Here is a 17,105-nt window from a genome sequence, read left to right as displayed (position 1 = left end):
CGTCAGTTCGCACTGACGAAATACGGATTTAATTTGATATCCTCTATTAGTTGGATCATATCCTCTATTAGCTGGATGATATCCTCTACTGGTTAGATGATATTCTTTATTGGCTATATGATATTTCTACTGGTTGGATGATATATCTACTGGCTGGATGATATCCTCTATTGGTTACATGATATCATGGCTGGATGATATGACTATATGATATCATCTAACCATGACATATCATATAGCCAATATAGGATATCATCCAGCTACTAGAGGATATCATTCGGACAGTAGAGGATATCATCCAGCCATTAAAGAATATTATCAAGCCAATTGAGGATTTATGTGCATATCCGCAGAGATATTATTCTAGATAAAGATAAGAAAAATACATTAAATTATTATATATGAAGATCATATCAAAAATGATTCTTGTCTTCTTGATCATATTATTTTATAATCACACAAATTCACACTATGCCCCCCTTCCCATACTTTTGAGTCATTCGGTATTTGGATGTGTTTAGAAAAACTCCACATGCATAAATATATTAATTTAATCATTTATTCATACTATAAAAAGTAAGGCATCAAAGTGTAAGAGGGTGTATTAAATAAGAACACCCCAACTTACATTACTTCTTCAAATTCTCCATTATTAGTAATATTAAGAAAAAGGATACTACTCAAAAAGGAAGCTAAAATCCTTTATCCATTTGCACTTCTGGTAAAATTCTGATCTGCATTTCTTTAGCTTGGTACGTACTTCGTATAAGTTCAAATTTATAACATTTTATAATTTTATTTGTAATTAACATTTGCATGCATTGCTAAATTTTAATGTAATCCTTACGTTTATATCTCTCTCATCATTGAGCAATAATATACACGGTGCTATCTATCGTTATTAGCGAGCTTTTTTTTTTTCCCCTTCATATTTAGTTTGAAATTTTACATGTTTTTTGTTTTTAATTTCTTTGCCCCAAGAAACAAAATTGTTGGATTTTTTTGAATGGAAATTTAAAAAAATTATAGTATTGTGTAAGGGCTTTTTCAGCGATATATTTGAGCACCCTGCTTGCTAATAATGAAGGGTTAATACTTACTGTGTAATATTCAAGTGACAACCTTCAAGTAGTAAATAAGGATTTTTCAAACGGAGTAGTAAAATTTTCTTTCTTTCATGTATACTCTGTTGTAGTAAATTTGTATATATAATTTGTATATATAATTACAAAAATTTAATTAGTATACATGCATGTTGGAGTACTAATGATTTTTTTTTGGAAAAAAGAAACGAAATAATTGCAAACAGTTTAAGAAACAAATGAAATTAAAACTTAAATGGGTATTTTTTTTAACATATTTTTCACAACACAAATATATTTTTATCATGCATGATTATAATATTTAAATTGTAAATTAATTAAAAAAAATGTTCGCAATAGTTTAAAATAATCTCAATCTTTTTTTTTTTTTTTTTTTTTTTAAGACGGACTTTTATTAATTTATTATAAGACAAGTTAAAGTTACCCTTATATATTACAAAAGTTTTCATTTTTCTAAAATAAATTTTATCACTTATAATCTATTGAATTAATAATATTATCCTTCAATACACGTTTCAATTAGAAATTACACATTAAGATTCCGCCGAATTAAAACTAAGAAACAACGCCGTCTACTACTAAAAGACCGATTTTTTTTTATTTTTTATTTTATTTTATTTTATTTTTTTTTTTTGCAAAAGTTATATTCTTCTATGCAAAAAGGGAGACTTAAAAAGAACAAATTAAGAATTTTAGATCTGACTTTGAGCACAACCAAATAAAGAGGAATTATAATCACTCCGTGACCTTATTGAAGAAGAGAAGGAAGTATAATCAAACTCATTACAATTTAAAAAGGTATATTTAGAAGGAATAAAGTTATCATTAAAAATTATAAGTTATCTTCTTAAATTGACGGTCTTATAATAAATTAATGTAAGTTCGTATTATACAATACTTATTGTAAAATTATTTAGTATGAGGTTGGAAATTATGTGTGAGACATATCTATACTATATACTAAAGTAATCACTGGAAGGACACTTGACATGATTTTGTGAAAAATTTTCCCTCCAAAAGCTCTACTTTTTTTTTTTTTAAAAAAAAAAAGTGTTACAAAAGTCATTTAATTTTAATCAACTCTATTTCAATTAACTATTATTATTAATAACTCATACTTTATAAATCCGTATATTGCACGGGGCCAAAAACTAATAAATTTATAAAAGCATGTTGTTGTTATCCAATGGAGAGGGTTACATTGTTGCTAGAATTAGGGTGTGTTCTATTCACCTGATCTTTACTTATCCAATAATTTTTTAACGAGTGAATAAATTAAGTTAAATTGTAAAATTTTAAATTCAAAATATTAAGATTGAGGGTGGTAATATATAAATGTTATTACACATGTAAAACTTGTCAAAAAATCTTTAAAAAGTTACGCATGTAAAACGTTATTGGATTGGTTGCTAAATGCAAAATATAAAATATCATTAAATTTTTATAATCTACAAATTGCTAATTAAAGAAATTAAAGGTGCGGTCAAATAAAATTTGTTAAACATGTTAATCTACAAATTGTTAATTAAAATTTTAAGAAGACAGAAGAAATGTTACATACGTACATTCCACCAAAAAAAGGTCACGTACATAATGCAATGCAAGCTTTTGTCTTTACACGGATGATTGGATACAACATGCATGTCATGCAAACTATTGTCGGCTGCCAACTCCGTTTAGCCTAATTTTATACTCCCTCCGTAATACATTATGGTTTTGTATTTTAATTTTCAAGTCTTTTTCTTGCGCTAAAAAATACTTCCTCTGTTTAAGAAGTTGACACCTTTTGATTTTTATAGTATCTATACAACACGTTTTGACTCGCTTTTGTGGTTTATGGATAAGATAAAACATAATCATGTGAGATCTTGTTTGAATGTATATTTTTGTTAATATCTACTTTTTATAATTTTAAAATATTGATAATTAGAGAATTAATCGTTAAAAACACGCGTTGGCAAGCGTGATAAACAAAATGTGTCAACTAAAAAAACAGAGGAAGTATATAAATTAAAGATGAAAACACAATACTATGATCACTTTATGATCGAGTTGCATGACCTATGTGATTTACTGCAAGATGGTATGCATGTCATGTTATATATAGCATGTCCCATAGTTTATCTCGTGAAGTGCTTACGTACCTAATTTTTCATTTTCGTTTGGCAATTGTTTAACGAATTGTTAGAGATATGGCATTTTATATGAGTATCCTAATATATACTTCGTATTAGTAATGATAAAATGTTTGATGATTTGTTCAATAAGAACAAATTTTAATTAAATTGCCTTTGCCCTAAACTTATATTATCACTAATAATTGAATTAAGGTGAATGGGGTCGACAGATGGTTACAAAATGATAGATGTATATAAAATAAAAGGCGGCAATCACTTATCAGGCGCCATTAGAGTTGACGGAGGGAAAAATAGTGCAGTGGCATTAATTCCTGCATCAATACTAGCCAATTCTGTTGTAGAAATCGAGGGCTTACCAGACATTTCCGATGTGTTGATACTTAAAAAGATTTTGGAAGAAATTGGCGGAGAAGTAACGTTTGAAGATGGAAAGATGATAATTGACCCGACATGTATGGTGGCCACGCCTTTACCAAGTGGTAATGTTAAAAAGCTTCGTGCTTCATATTACTTGATGGGTGCCATGCTTGGCCGTTTCAAACATGCTGTCATTGGGCTACCCGGCGGTTGTTTCCTTGGGGGACGCCCGATTGACCAACACATCAAAGGTTTTAAGGCCCTTGGAGCACAAGTGATGACAAATGAACAAGAAATAGTCTATTTGCGCGCTGATGAGTTGCACGGTGCAAAAATTTGCTTAGACGTAGTTAGTGTTGGTGCAACAATCAATATCATGCTTGCTGCTGTTTTGGCTAAGGGACAAACTGTTATCGAAAATGCAGCAAAAGAGCCTGAAATTGTTGATGTTGCATCTCTTCTTATTAAGATGGGTGCAAAAATCAAAGGAGCAGGAACAAATGTCATCTGCATCGACGGGGTTGAGAAATTAGATGGGACAAAGCATACGGTTATGCCAGACCGAATTGAGGCAGGGACGTTCATGATCATGGCAGCAGCTGTTGGAGACAGAATTACAATCGACAATGTAATTCCGTCTCATATGGAAGCTTTGATTGCAAAACTACGTGAAATGGGTGTAGAAGTTCAAGAAGGCAAAGACTCCATTTTCATTCCGAAGTCTAAAAACTTAAAGGCGATTGATATAGAAACAAGTGTTTACCCTGGTTTTGCAACAGATTTACAGCAACCGTTTTCTGTGTTGATGACACAGGCAGAAGGATCTTCGACGATTACTGATACAATTTACCCAGAGCGCTTTAAACACATTGACGAGTTATGTCGTATGAATACTAGCTGCCGGATGGAAGGAGGAAAAACTATCATTACAGGACCAACTTTGCTTACAGCAGCAAGTGTTGTAGCATCTGATTTACGAGCTGGAGCTGCATTAGTCATTGCAGGTTTGCTTGCAGAAGGTGAAACTGAAATTTGCGAAATTCATCATATTGAAAGAGGATATTCGAAGATTATTGAAAAATTGCAAGGACTAGGTGCTGATATTCGTAAAGACAGACGATTAGTGTAAGTTCATAGCCTTTTGAAGGTGCAAATTAATCTCAATTGGGAGTTATAAAGAACACTATTTGGTGAAATTATATTATTGTTTTCAAACATGTAATTTGTCGAGTAATAGAGTCTGCAACGAATTTTATGTAAAAAGCACAATACACTTTGAATTCAACTTAAGAACAGATTCTTCAGAGTTGATTTTCTAAGCCACGATGCAAAGAACAAAACAAATTGACAAGAAAAGGAAGAGAGACGAGAAGGTTGAGACTAGAGAGACGATACATTAGCAGGATCGTGCCTATATAGGCTATAGTTATGGAAGAACATAAATTAGGCATGGATCACTATGATTTTTTTTTTACTTGTAGCTTACATTGTGTTATCAAGCTATACTTCGAGTGGATACCTTAAACTGGATTTTAGGCAAGAGATCGATCACATGATCTCAAGGGTCATGCTCTTTACAACCCTTCTATTCCCACAAAAATACATCTTCTCCACCTAAAATACTACATTTCTTCAAAAGCAATATAAATTACCTATAACATCAAATAATGTAACAAAAATACCTTCTAATGCCAAGAATTTCACCTTCGATTTCACAAAGTGATCCGACTAAGAGCTCTAACATCTTGGTCACATCTTCCTTCCTTTTCTCCTTTGACATGCCGGTTCTTGGATCTTTGAAAGGATTATTGGCTGCTTGATGTACTGTTCTTTTCACCAGCAGTCCAATATTGTTTAACTGCAAAGAGGATCTTCTCAGGCACAAATGGGCCATCTTCATGGTCTACTAACTTGAGATCCCACCTCATACCCCGAGCGATTTGCTTAACCTTATTTAGAGGATCAACCGCGTCTCTGAAGATGACTACACCTTCAGGGCGCAGGATTCGATCCATCTCCAGAAGAATGTCTTCATAATCACACCTAAACAATTTAAACACTTTACTTTAGACAGAGCAAGTAAAGAGAGAAAGAAGTTTTCCCTGACTGGCCAACCCTTAGATATATTCCGTACACAATATGATTTACAAACATAAAAGTAACAAGGTATATGGTCCAACTTTCCATCAACAAACAAAAACAGAAAAGTTACAGAAGAAAACGCATAAAAAAAGTGTTGCTATCATATGAAGAACCAAAATATTTTTAATAAAGAGAAGAGACTTACTTATCCTGGTACAGGCTGAACAAACCATTAGCGTGAATCAGGTCGTATGTCCTTGGGTAAGTAGAGAAACCTTCACACCTAGAAAAACAGATAATTACATATTATAACAGCATGTATATGACAAACACATTTAAAATAGTCGTTATATACAGAAAAAAGATTATAATATTGTTAAAAGGAACAAAATAAACAAATTTCATCTCACATACCAGTCATGATATATGCCAATAAGACCTCTTTCATATACCACCCCTAAAGTGTTTTCGGCAATATTAGGCACAACGTTCATTACCCAAACCTTGGGTGAATCAAGTGCTGCTGCAAAACCACCAAGGTCTGCATTCATATCCATTATGTTGCGGTACCTGGTTGTTCCAATTAATCTATTGTGGTTTTTGTAAGCTTTGACATGCTTCTTCCACTTTGCATTGTCTTCTTGGTATGACTCTTCAGTGACCCTTGGAACCAACCCCTTTGCAATTCTGGGAGGAGTTGCAAAAAGTCTGGCAGGAAATTTCTCCAACTTACCTCCAGCAACCTCACTTGAGCTTGATACCTCAGGGAAAGGTGTCACGCAAGTTTCTATTTTCTTGTACCTGCATCATTTATAATTTTCAGTTACATAAGATAACTTCATAAACAGCAAATAATCATTCTGTCTCACAATAAAAGTCTCATTACTAGTTTGAATTTACACCATTTCTTAAGAGATTGATGTCCTTTGCGAAACTCTTTTAAACCACAAAGGAAAAGGAAATGGGAACAATCAATTCTTAGTAGCTTACGATTGGCATTCAAGGATTTTTCCAGCGTGAGCATACTACATCCCTAGCTTCTAAGTGCTAACAACCCAACCGCAAGAATTGAAACAATAGTAAGATCTACTAACCAGACATCATCAGGATTTCGTGACTCGCAGACATTCTGTGGCTTTTGTTTGCAGGATTCAGCATTGATCTTCTTTCTAAATATAGCAATATCTCCTTTCTCGTACTTTTTCTCCCAGCATAGAGACTCAGCCAAATCTTCAATTCTCTTCTGCTCAGCTTTGCAGTCCTCTGTTGTACGCTTCCATACTTTATGATATGTCTTCCAATTGTAAGGAGGACCAGACAAAACCCAGTAACCACCAGGTCTCAGAACACGGTCTACTTCCATCAGAGACTTCCCATCTGTATGCAGGCAAGAACGAATGTCAGATAAGTCAAAGAAGGTATTAGATATTGAACAGGTTAAGCATTTTGGAGCCTTTCAAAAAATCAATAGATTTATGGAGTTTAATTTTCTCTAGTCAAAAAATCAATAGATTTAGGAGTTTAATTTTCCCAAGATTTTTAGCAATTTTCTCCTTTCTAAATGAGACACAAGGCGAACAACATGCAACAACAATATCTCCCGAATCAATTCCAGTACTTACCATCATTTCCCCATGGTATCAAACATCTGGAGCACTGGGCCATATCAAAGGCCCTTGCGGGATATGGAAGATATATACTTCCAAGTACACCAATAACTGCCGGCACTCCTCTCTCTAATGCAAACTGCACTTGAGCTTCGTGATTGTCTCGTGGTGCAAATGACATAGCCAACACATTTCTCTTCAGCATGTATGCACCCCAGCTTGCAACCTGTCAAAAAAACAAACATTGTTAGTCGACTGATCTGATTTAAATCACAGGCTTATTCACAATTCAGGCTGCAAGTGTAGAGTGGAAACAGAACATCTACTGGGTTTTTATTTTTTTTTTGCTTTTTCCAATCTGCTATGTTTAGAGGCTCTGATGTAGGAGTACGCTAATTGGAGTAATGGATATCACAAAACCACAAGTCCACAACTAATATGGGAATACTAATAGGCAATGTGCAAGAAGTAGGAGAATCAGTGTTCAAACAAGCTAACAAGATAGAAATGACTAAAGCATATTTTCCTCAAAAAAAAAAAAAAAAAAAAGAATAAAACACATTTGTATTAATGGCCTTTAGAAAACTTGAGAAACAAAAAACGATTGTCATTGACAATTACATATCTCTACAAAATAATCAAACTCATCACAGATAGACAAGATTCCAGCATGAGAGAAGGGAAAACGGAGTGAGGATTATAACCACAAGTCCACAACTAGCAGTGTTAGCTAATTTTCCAGTATGAGATTGGATATGGGAATGTAATTCACAAAATGTACTGCTTTAATGTATTACTTTTCCCTTTCCAGTTTGCGGGGGGATTAGTGAATTAGGTAACTATGGAGTATGGACCATATCAAAAGTGTGAAATTTTAACAAGATCAAGTTCACTAAAGGCCAATCACTACTACTTGCCAAGGAGTTTAAACTGAGACTAAAGCACTCCTTTAATGTCTCCTGCTGATTCACATTAATTAATGGATACCAGATGCAAAAGAGAAAAAAGGCAAGCATTTACAACAGACAACCATCCCAAAAGAATATGGACTAGGTAAATTAGTCAAATAAAAGATTATCACTGCTCAAACATTCCAGAGAAAAAGAAAACATGAAATGCTTTTCAAATTCTTAAATGGAGTTCAAAGAATCACGAAACATGATAAGAGAGCATTTATGATAGGAAAGAAAACATACCCCGCAGCCAGTATCCAGTGCTGTTCTAACAGTACCATCTGCAATCGGAATTATACTGGCAAGCTCGTCAATGTAAGCATCAGCACCTTGAGGAAACATTGTCCCACCACCAGGAAATTTAAATACATTGCCTTGAAAATCTACCCAATGTTGGCCAGCCTTCTCAACAGTCAGATGCTTATAAGGCACATTAGCATAGTAAACATAATCCCGACTTTTCGGCCAGGGGAATGGAGTTGTGTATCCCACAGGTGCTGGGATAAGACAGCGCAATTTTTCCTCGTCTGGTGGGCAATGTCTCTCTCTGTAGATCATATTTTCCCTTGGGAATTTCATAGCTCTATCCTGCTCCTGACAAGGAGTATAATCAGAGTATTTTTCATCACATACCTCATACTTTTTAACTATCACCTCAGAAGACTCAAAAGTCCCAACAAATTTATGGTGAGGTTCAAAATCCAAATCTGATTTTACACCGCAATCTGTCAAATCAGACACCTTTGACATCTTCATGGCTATACTATCCCCCTTGCCAAAGCCACTTCTTTGCCAAGCTCCTAGTAAGTAACAGAAACAGCAAAGTCCAAGCACAATAAATATCGACATGGACCCTCGGGATCTACCACCATGTTTAGGGGTCATGATGGCAAGCTGGACTCTCACTCACTATTCCAAAGAAAGATCACAATGCAATCACCTGCTTATAGATAGCATCCATCAACAACCAATAATAAACATTCAGCATAACACATGATAACACATACATTAGCTTTCTTTTCTTTTTCCTTCTTGCTATAAGTAGAGAATTCACATATGAAAAAAAAATAGGCCAAGCCCTCTTTCATTAGCTTTCAGATATTACTTTTATTAGATTAATATCCATTCTATTCAAACTCTTCCTTTCAACTAAAAATTACATAAACAAGTAGAACATATCAAGGCATTAATCCGGTTCAGCTTCGACCGAAACAAATACACAACTCTCCATCAGAACATTGTGTAACACTCAAGGACACAGACTCGGATCCGACCCAAATCCACTACTTTGTCCCTATGTCCCAACAACATAGATTGATGGTGATATTCACCCACATACAAATGATACAAATCATACAATGATGTAGGATTACATTATATACAAAGAGCACACTTAAATTGGCAATTGCTAAAGATGATACAAATATAAAATTATATTATATGAAGTCACCCTCCCTTCCTTTCCAAGCAGTCTTACCAAATTATACAGAATTGTTCACAAATTATGGCTAATCAACCATAGAATCCCAGATTTGAACTTAACACATCACATTAAATTTTATATTAATCTCTAAAAGCTACTGCAAAATCTACAAGGTACTAATTAAATGTCGGAAAAAAGGTACGATCTTTATATAATGGGCATATAAGGTTGTAACAAATTTCATATCAAGCTTATATCTTTCTACAATATAATTCAACACAAATCACAAACCAAAAAGACCCAGATTCATTACATTAAATTCTTCCAAAAAATAGGAAATAAATCAGACCCTCAAATTCAGATTTCAAAAAAAGAAAGTGCAAAATTGGAAATTAAATCTACAATCTGGGTAAATGCAGAACATTGAGATCAAATCAAAGAATGATTGGAAAAACAGAAATTGGCAAAAAAGATTGAAAATTTAATGAGAATTTACCTGATAAAAAGAGAGCTCTTTTTTGAATAGTGATTGAAGCAGATCTTAAGGAGGGAAGTGAGTGAGTGATAAAAGGAGAAGGGCAGATATGATGAGAGTGAAAGTGGGGAGTAATGAGTGTGAAGTGTGATGTGTTAAAAGTTGAAGGAAATGAAAGAATCTAATTAATTAATTGATTAAATAAATAGTTAATCAAGTGAGTGACAGAGGAGAGAGAAAGAGATCGAAAGTTCAATGTGTATTTACTTCTGGCGGTGGCTTATGAGCTTGTTTGAGTTTTCTGTTATTCTTAGGATAAAGATTAACAGCCTAACTTCATTAAATCCAAATATCAATTATTTTTTGTTTGAGGATTTCAGTTTGGATTATCTTAAATCAACATTAGATTTGCATCTTCTGGAAGGTTTGTTACATTATATAGGGAGGAATGTTAGATTCGTTGCAATTTTAACAATTCTTAAAATTAATTGGTTGATAAAATGTTCGATTTTATGTGTTGATACTTGATATACAGTACATAATACAAATTCTTAAATGAACCTGGTTCACACTAATTTATTGTGAACCACTAACATTAGAGAAACTATGATTGTTTTATTAATTAAAAAAAAAAGTCACTATAATAAAATGAAGGTTACCATGTTGAAAATAAAAGTCATTTTGGTAATATATAGTCTATAAGAGGTTAATTTTTTTAATGAAATATTTTATAAGGTCAATATTAATAATAAAGGTCACTATGTTAAAATTAAGGTCATAACGTCGTACTTCAAGTTCACAATAGTATTAAACGTTATACAACTTATAATAAAGGTTACTATGTTAAAAATAAGGTTACTATGTTAAAAATAAAGGTCACTATGTTCAATATAATGTCAGTTGCGTGTGTATAAACCTCGGGTCCACAAAATATTATTGTGAACCAGGTCCACGCAAGTATTTCTGAGTACATAAAAGCCAAACTTCCAAAAACGGAAAAGAAAAAAAATACACCTTGGGTAGAATCACCTTAAAAAAAATTAAAAATTTGAGGCTTACTTTATTTTATTTTTTGAAAGAAAATTTGAGGCTTATTAAGATATACTTTATTTGTTTTTTTTTTTTTTTTTACTTGATATGTTTTTTTTATGTACTATCTAGAACGAATTTAAAAAGACCGTCAAAGAAGAGATGGTAAATAGTCTAAAAATTAAAACGGGTGAAGTAAAAAAAAAACTGAAGAAGCCAACAAAAAATTCAGCAAGTTTGTGAAACTCATACTGGATTTTAATACTTTTGCATGTAAAGTCCACCTTGAAAAAGATATAAGCATTACGAGTACTTAAACCTGCATGCATCTATTATCTATGCAAGGAACCAAAACTAGAAATATTATCGTTTATAAAACTATTAAGTTATACAGTAATTTACACGGTGATTATGACATGCAAACTTCTAATTAATAAGCATGAAAGTGTATCCAATGCTTGTATTCTGCACCTACATTAAATGCATAAATTCTTATCAATTACCTTTTTTTAACTGCAATACTCCCTAAAAGTAATCATATCATAAAAGAAAAATTCCTAGAGTCTGCGATATGAATTAAATGACATAACGTATACAAACAAGTAGCTGTTTCCCACTCTACATCTTATAATAATAGGTACATATTTTGTTGTCGGCAGAAATACGAAAGCTAGTCTTCGTACTCTGTATTATAAACAACACTTAAATACTTACTACACTGCGCTATAGCAGCAACTCCCACGCCGTCAAATAATAAACAAATACTCTATTGCCTTGAGAAACCAATACTCAATACATTTGTATACATCTCCGTGTAGGCAGATCCAGGTTCAATTCTCATTGGTCGGGGGAGTCGAAATTGGACCTCTACCAGAAATCAAAGGATAAAGAAGAAAATTCTGATAGTTATGCCACGAGCCACTGCAGCCGAACCAAAACCAGTTATTGTGGCAGTCGAACCAAAACCAACTATTGCTTCATTGTGCTTGAACAGTTGAACAGCCACCGGTGTGAAGTTGAATAAAAATAAATAAAGACGGACATACAAATCTATGATTGCCCTTCTAACCACTCTAAACTATGTATGATCTCACTTCTAGATAATTCATTTGTTTGCTAGATAACAATAACAAATGGCATGCTCAATTTAAAGTGTATCTAGGGTTACTTCTACAATCCCCAATGGACCCCTCTTTCGAGACATTGGTAAATAGATGTCTCACTCCCTCTTCCCTACCTACAAAAATCTCATCCAACCATACTATAAAACTTACAGATATTATCGGTCAGAAGGTACATTGTGCAAGCATTGTTTCCTTCCCCCATGTGCCTTCTAGCTGCCACTGCAGTTGCTGGATCTTCCTGAGTATCCCAAAATTTGTAGGCAATGCACTCAACTTGCTTAGAAAGTGGAGCTACTGGAGTGCATCACCGGTGACTTTGCCAACACCCTGATCAATTTTATCGTTGTCAGATTGCACTGAGGGTGGACCCATTGTCATAGACAAGTCATTACCAACATCAGAGTTTCTGTGATCATGAGTCGGGCTAGAGTCAACCACACAGACTACAGGATCAGAAGAACCTTCGACAACAAATGCTTTACCATTAAGTTGGCAATTCTTCACGGGCAAATTATCCTGATCCGAACTTGCCAAACAATTGGGATTTTGACCTTGATTTGGTACTTGGCCATCAGATAAACCATTTTCATATGGTTGACAGGCAGTTGGAGTACCGATATCATTACTGACCAAAACACCCATGATCCCAGCATGACTTTGATAATCAGAATCATAAGGTTTCATCCGGTTTTGTGATTTCTTTGAAGAACGGGGTTTCTTTGGCTTCTTCACTTTTACAGTCTCCATTTGTGGAGGAGCTGTCTCTTGCATCTTTCTTTTGCTTGGGATAACTGTATACAGAGGTTTATCGTCAAGTTTCTGACCTCCAACAGAACCACTTGACCGAATTGCAAGCAGGGCAGTCCTTGCAGCTTTGATCTCAGCATCCTTTTTATTTCTTGCAGCAGCCCCAATGTACTGAATAGCCCCTATCTCAACAGTACAAGAAAAGACAGCCGTCTTACCAGGGGTGTCATCCTTCCGGCATATGTAAGTAGGAATTGCGTAATTCATCTTCTGTGCGTATTCTTGGAGCAAATTCTTGCATAAACCTGTCTCATGCTGACAAAAATAATTGCAGTGATAAGCCAGTATAAGATTCAATGACCCATAAATTGAACCGAACCTGAAACTCAGGGATCAAACACAGTAGGACTGTAGGAGAGACACTCTTACACTTCAAATAAACAGATAGAGTTTGCAATTAAGATTACAGAGACTGTCATGTTAAGCTTAATGTATCATGTCTTGAGAAAGGCCTTGTTGAACAGTAGTCAAAGGCAGAGGGATCTATTTAGCTTAAGTAGCAAAATGCTTGAAGATCAGATTAATCATGTCTAAGCAAATGATTTCAGTTAACAATGGTTACTTGTTGACAGTATATTTAAAATTGCACTGAAGCTGGCTTAACCTTTAAACAATAAAAAATTTCCTCTAACTTCCTCTCAAAGTGTGCTCAAGTCAGCCAATAAGAAACAGAAAAGGTGCACACCTGAAGCAGTTCATCAGAATATACCCTATAAAATGAATAATAGTACAATACATTCAAGTAAAAAATTTCCACCTAAACTCATTATTAGTAAGAATAACTGGTAATTTAACTCACTTACCACAGGCACAGCAATCGAATCCTTCTTACCCCCGCTCTTAGATAGATCCATTAATGCAATTTCAGCTGCTGATTGTTCTGCTGCTTTCCGATTGAAGAAACCAGGCAGTGATTCATATCGGACACCATCCACGATCACAGTTGACCTGAAAGAAGGCTCATGTGAAGGGCCTTCTTTAATTGTCTCATACTCAGGAGTCGGAAGCCCAACCTTTTGGGCATATTCCTGTAATTGGCTCTTGAATACATAGCACTTTGACACACCTAATTTAAGCAACCAAAAAAATTTGATTTGCGGCCGTTAAAATTCGTTCATATTGACTTTCATCTTACATAAATGCTGCACAGTAAACGTTAAGGAGTAGACTTAATTTAAATACATTAGTTTATTTATAATCTTACATAAATGCTGCACAGTAAACGTAAGGAGTAGACTTAACTTCTAAATACAGTAGTTTATTTATACATATAGAAGTAACTTGAACTCGTCAGATAGCAACATACGAAGTATATAAAAATGATACAATATGATAAGATTTAAGGAACATAATGACCCTTCCACTGCAGTTTGTTTAGGAATAATTTCTGTTTAAGGGAGCAAAGAAAGCTAACTGGATCGCAAGAATTCATTAGACTGGACACATAGGAATTGAATCCAACAAGCCAAACCAATCCAATAGAATTATCCTACTAAACAAGTCAAATGCGTTGAAGGTTGGCAAAGCATAACTAAATCAGGAAATAATCTAAATTATTGTCCTTCAGAGAAAACCAAGCAAGCAAGCTATCCCAAAATAAAACTCAACAAAAAAGTGGTAGATTTATTTTCCAGCCAGAAATTTTAAAGAAGTTTACCAGGAACAGATGGAGCTTGTAAACTGGGATCACAACTAATTCCCAGATGCATAGGAAATTCTTTTAAGTTCCCAGGATTACTTTGCTTCTTGTTCTCAAAGGATGGCACCATTTCTTTGGAGCAGAATTCAAAACTTGATACAGCAGTATGTTCTCCAATTAATTGATCATCAAGGCCATGGCCATCAGACACAGCACCCTCCTCAAACTCATCAGAAACATTTACTTGAGTAGTTTCCATCCCCCTAGATCAATTCCGTTCCCTAATTGGTTTTCCAAAATATAAGAAAAGTCGATGTTAGATTAAAAAGTAAATTGCATATACATACACATTCACACAAATTCTGTGAAGATGATGTCTCTCTCTATACATGGTCTGCAAAGTTGCAAGCAGGTCAAGGCCAACAAGTTCACATCTATCATTGAACCTGCTTTATTATACAAGCTAAGATACAAAAGTGCCAGCCAATCACATACAGCACTGCGCCACCACAACTGGCCAATAAACAAAATATACGTCCAACACTTTCTCCAATACATGAATAAACCACCCCTTTTTTTAATCAAAAGTTAGATTGAATCACAGGTTATTAGCTATAATGCTAATGAAAAGTTGAAAACTAGTGAAGTACTCGATCATAATTTAACCATCACAAGTAGACAGAAAGCACAACAGACTTGAATCTTCTCAAATGAAGAGCCAATTAAAAAAAAAAAAAAAAAAAAAAAAAAAAAAAAAAGAAAATAATAATATTCAGTAGTAAAGTTACAAGAGTGAGCTTCATCAATTGGGGCGTTGGAAATTCAGCAATCTTTCTAGTTGATTAAAATCAAATTTCAGGGGTTATCAATAGCTAATGCACTGAGCTTGAGTTCCTTACCACTTGATTTGGTACCTTCGAGCAAGGCTCAAGCTAACCATTTATGAGACACAACCAAGCTATCTTACTTGGTTTCACCCCTAGTTGAGGCTACCCGAAAGCAACTTAAACGAACAACTAGCATTAAAATTTCCCCGAAACCCCTAATTTTATTTCATATGTAACCAAGAGCGACTTAGCTTAAGGGTCTTTCTGCCAATAGATTTCATTTTCTTAAACATGAATTTACATTGTCTCCTATCTTATAATTTACATTTTCTTACTAACTCAAAAGATAGGCAAAGAAAGAGGAATCTATTTGCCAATAGATTTCATTTTCTACGACGAGGCCGTCCCTGAGCCTTGGGCCAAACTGAGGGAAAAAAGGTACATTATCACAGCTTCGTCATAACTTTAAAGATTTATAAACAAAATCTTGCAACAAATTAGCAGCCAAATTTGACACAATTAGCAGCATATTATGCTCAAAAAATTGCATAAAATTCTACATGCTAAAAAATATCAACATAAATTGCACAATACCAAAATGCTATCAACAAAATCGCTGGTTATAAAGTTTCTTAAGTTGAGTAATCATAATCAATAGTTCAGCAGTCCACCTTAAAGAACCCTAAATTGACTATACATAGTAAAATTAACGGTAACCCTAGATTGTGAAATTGATAGATGTACTATAGAAAAAGATAAAAAAAAAACCTTACCTAAGAAGCTGCTTCAATGGAAGAAAGCAAAGAAGCCGCTTCAATGGAGAATTGAGAGTTTGTTAATGGAGAAGAGAGAAAGAGGTGTGCAGCGTAAAAGTGAAAAAAGCTAACATAGAGGAAAAAATAACCAAGAAAATCAATCACACGCATACTGCATACATGTCAGCCGTCAGATCTATTAAGAAATACAGCGTCAACGGTCAACATTAATTCTCACTGAAGTATTTTTTATTTTATTTTATGAATTCTCACTTAAGTTTTGTTGTGAAGATAAAAATTTTAACTTTTAAGAAGAAAATACAAGGAAATTTATTAAATTAAAAGTCTTTAAGTGTTATTCAAAAGCTTAAATAGAAAAAAGTCTATAATGGTGAATTAATTTTGAACTCATGTGATACTATGTGTTTTAAAAAATTATACTCGTATTACATTTTTTTATGTACTCCATATTAAAGAGCAAATATAAGCTCCTTCCATGATCAATTTCAAGGTCTAATTTCAATTATAATTAATTCAAAATTGTTTAATTAAAACAGTTTATTTACCCACCTCCAATAGGTGGGTAGCAAAAAAAAAAAAAAAAAAAAAAGATTTATTTTGTATACGAGGGCAAGATTTTTTCATGACATTCAAGAAACACAATCCACACGTGTCATAAGGGGGGATTCTATAATTATAGACACCAGATACATGTAGATTGACAGCACAAAGTAGAGACCATTCAACTGCGTACTTAACACAATCAACAGATTCGTAGGACTACAA

General features: G+C 33.9%; 3 protein-coding genes across 3 annotated transcripts; 1 reads left to right on the top strand and 2 right to left on the bottom strand.

Moving 5' to 3' along the window:
• Positions 1-3,437: 3,437 nt before the first annotated feature.
• Positions 3,438-4,727, top strand: LOC145566958 (uncharacterized). Its single transcript, XM_081626211.1, has one exon. The coding sequence runs from the start codon at positions 3,438-3,440 to the stop codon at positions 4,725-4,727; it is 1,290 nt and encodes a 429-aa protein (XP_081482337.1).
• Positions 4,728-4,972: 245 nt separating this feature from the next.
• On the bottom strand, positions 4,973-10,387 carry LOC145567877 (putative methyltransferase PMT14). The gene is made up of 7 exons (XM_081627291.1): positions 10,160-10,387; positions 8,484-9,180; positions 7,303-7,513; positions 6,775-7,057; positions 6,095-6,481; positions 5,886-5,963; positions 4,973-5,641 (listed from the first exon to the last, which is right to left on the bottom strand). The coding sequence occupies exons 2-7, from the start codon at positions 9,123-9,125 to the stop codon at positions 5,404-5,406; spliced, it is 1,839 nt and encodes a 612-aa protein (XP_081483417.1). The 5' UTR covers positions 9,126-9,180; positions 10,160-10,387; the 3' UTR covers positions 4,973-5,403.
• Positions 10,388-11,710: 1,323 nt separating this feature from the next.
• On the bottom strand, positions 11,711-16,453 carry LOC145567875 (double-stranded RNA-binding protein 8-like). Its single transcript, XM_081627288.1, has 4 exons — positions 16,338-16,453; positions 14,756-15,018; positions 13,902-14,164; positions 11,711-13,353 (listed from the first exon to the last, which is right to left on the bottom strand). Exons 2-4 carry the CDS (start codon positions 14,994-14,996, stop codon positions 12,583-12,585), a joined length of 1,275 nt encoding a protein of 424 aa, XP_081483414.1. The 5' UTR covers positions 14,997-15,018; positions 16,338-16,453; the 3' UTR covers positions 11,711-12,582.
• Between the last annotated feature and the right edge of the window lie 652 nt (positions 16,454-17,105).

The sequence above is a fragment of the Chenopodium album genome, chromosome 11 (genome assembly GCF_948465745.1).
Source record: "Chenopodium album chromosome 11, dcCheAlbu1.1, whole genome shotgun sequence".
NCBI classification, from domain to species: Eukaryota; Viridiplantae; Streptophyta; class Magnoliopsida; order Caryophyllales; family Amaranthaceae; genus Chenopodium; species Chenopodium album.
The sequence above is the reverse complement of the archived record's forward strand: the minus strand, read 5'-3'. Positions and strand labels throughout refer to the sequence as shown.

What these genes read in the sequence shown, in the direction of transcription:
- LOC145566958 (XM_081626211.1), top strand. Translation starts at nt 3,438, where the DNA reads ATGGGGTCGACAGATGGTTACAAAATGATAGATGTATATAAAATAAAA.
- LOC145567875 (XM_081627288.1), bottom strand. Translation starts at nt 14,996, where the DNA reads ATGGAAACTACTCAAGTAAATGTTTCTGATGAGTTTGAGGAGGGTGCT. An exon ending in ACAAGCTCCATCTGTTCCTG is followed by an intron (nt 14,165 to 14,755) that starts GTAAACTTCTTT and finishes TGCTTAAATTAG; the next exon opens with GTGTGTCAAAGTGCTATGTA. An exon ending in ATTCGATTGCTGTGCCTGTG is followed by an intron (nt 13,354 to 13,901) that starts GTAAGTGAGTTA and finishes TATTTTTGTCAG; the next exon opens with CATGAGACAGGTTTATGCAA.
- LOC145567877 (XM_081627291.1), bottom strand. Translation starts at nt 9,125, where the DNA reads ATGACCCCTAAACATGGTGGTAGATCCCGAGGGTCCATGTCGATATTT. An exon ending in GATACCATGGGGAAATGATG is followed by an intron (nt 7,058 to 7,302) that starts GTAAGTACTGGA and finishes GCCTGCATACAG; the next exon opens with ATGGGAAGTCTCTGATGGAA. An exon ending in CGAAATCCTGATGATGTCTG is followed by an intron (nt 6,482 to 6,774) that starts GTTAGTAGATCT and finishes TAAATGATGCAG; the next exon opens with GTACAAGAAAATAGAAACTT.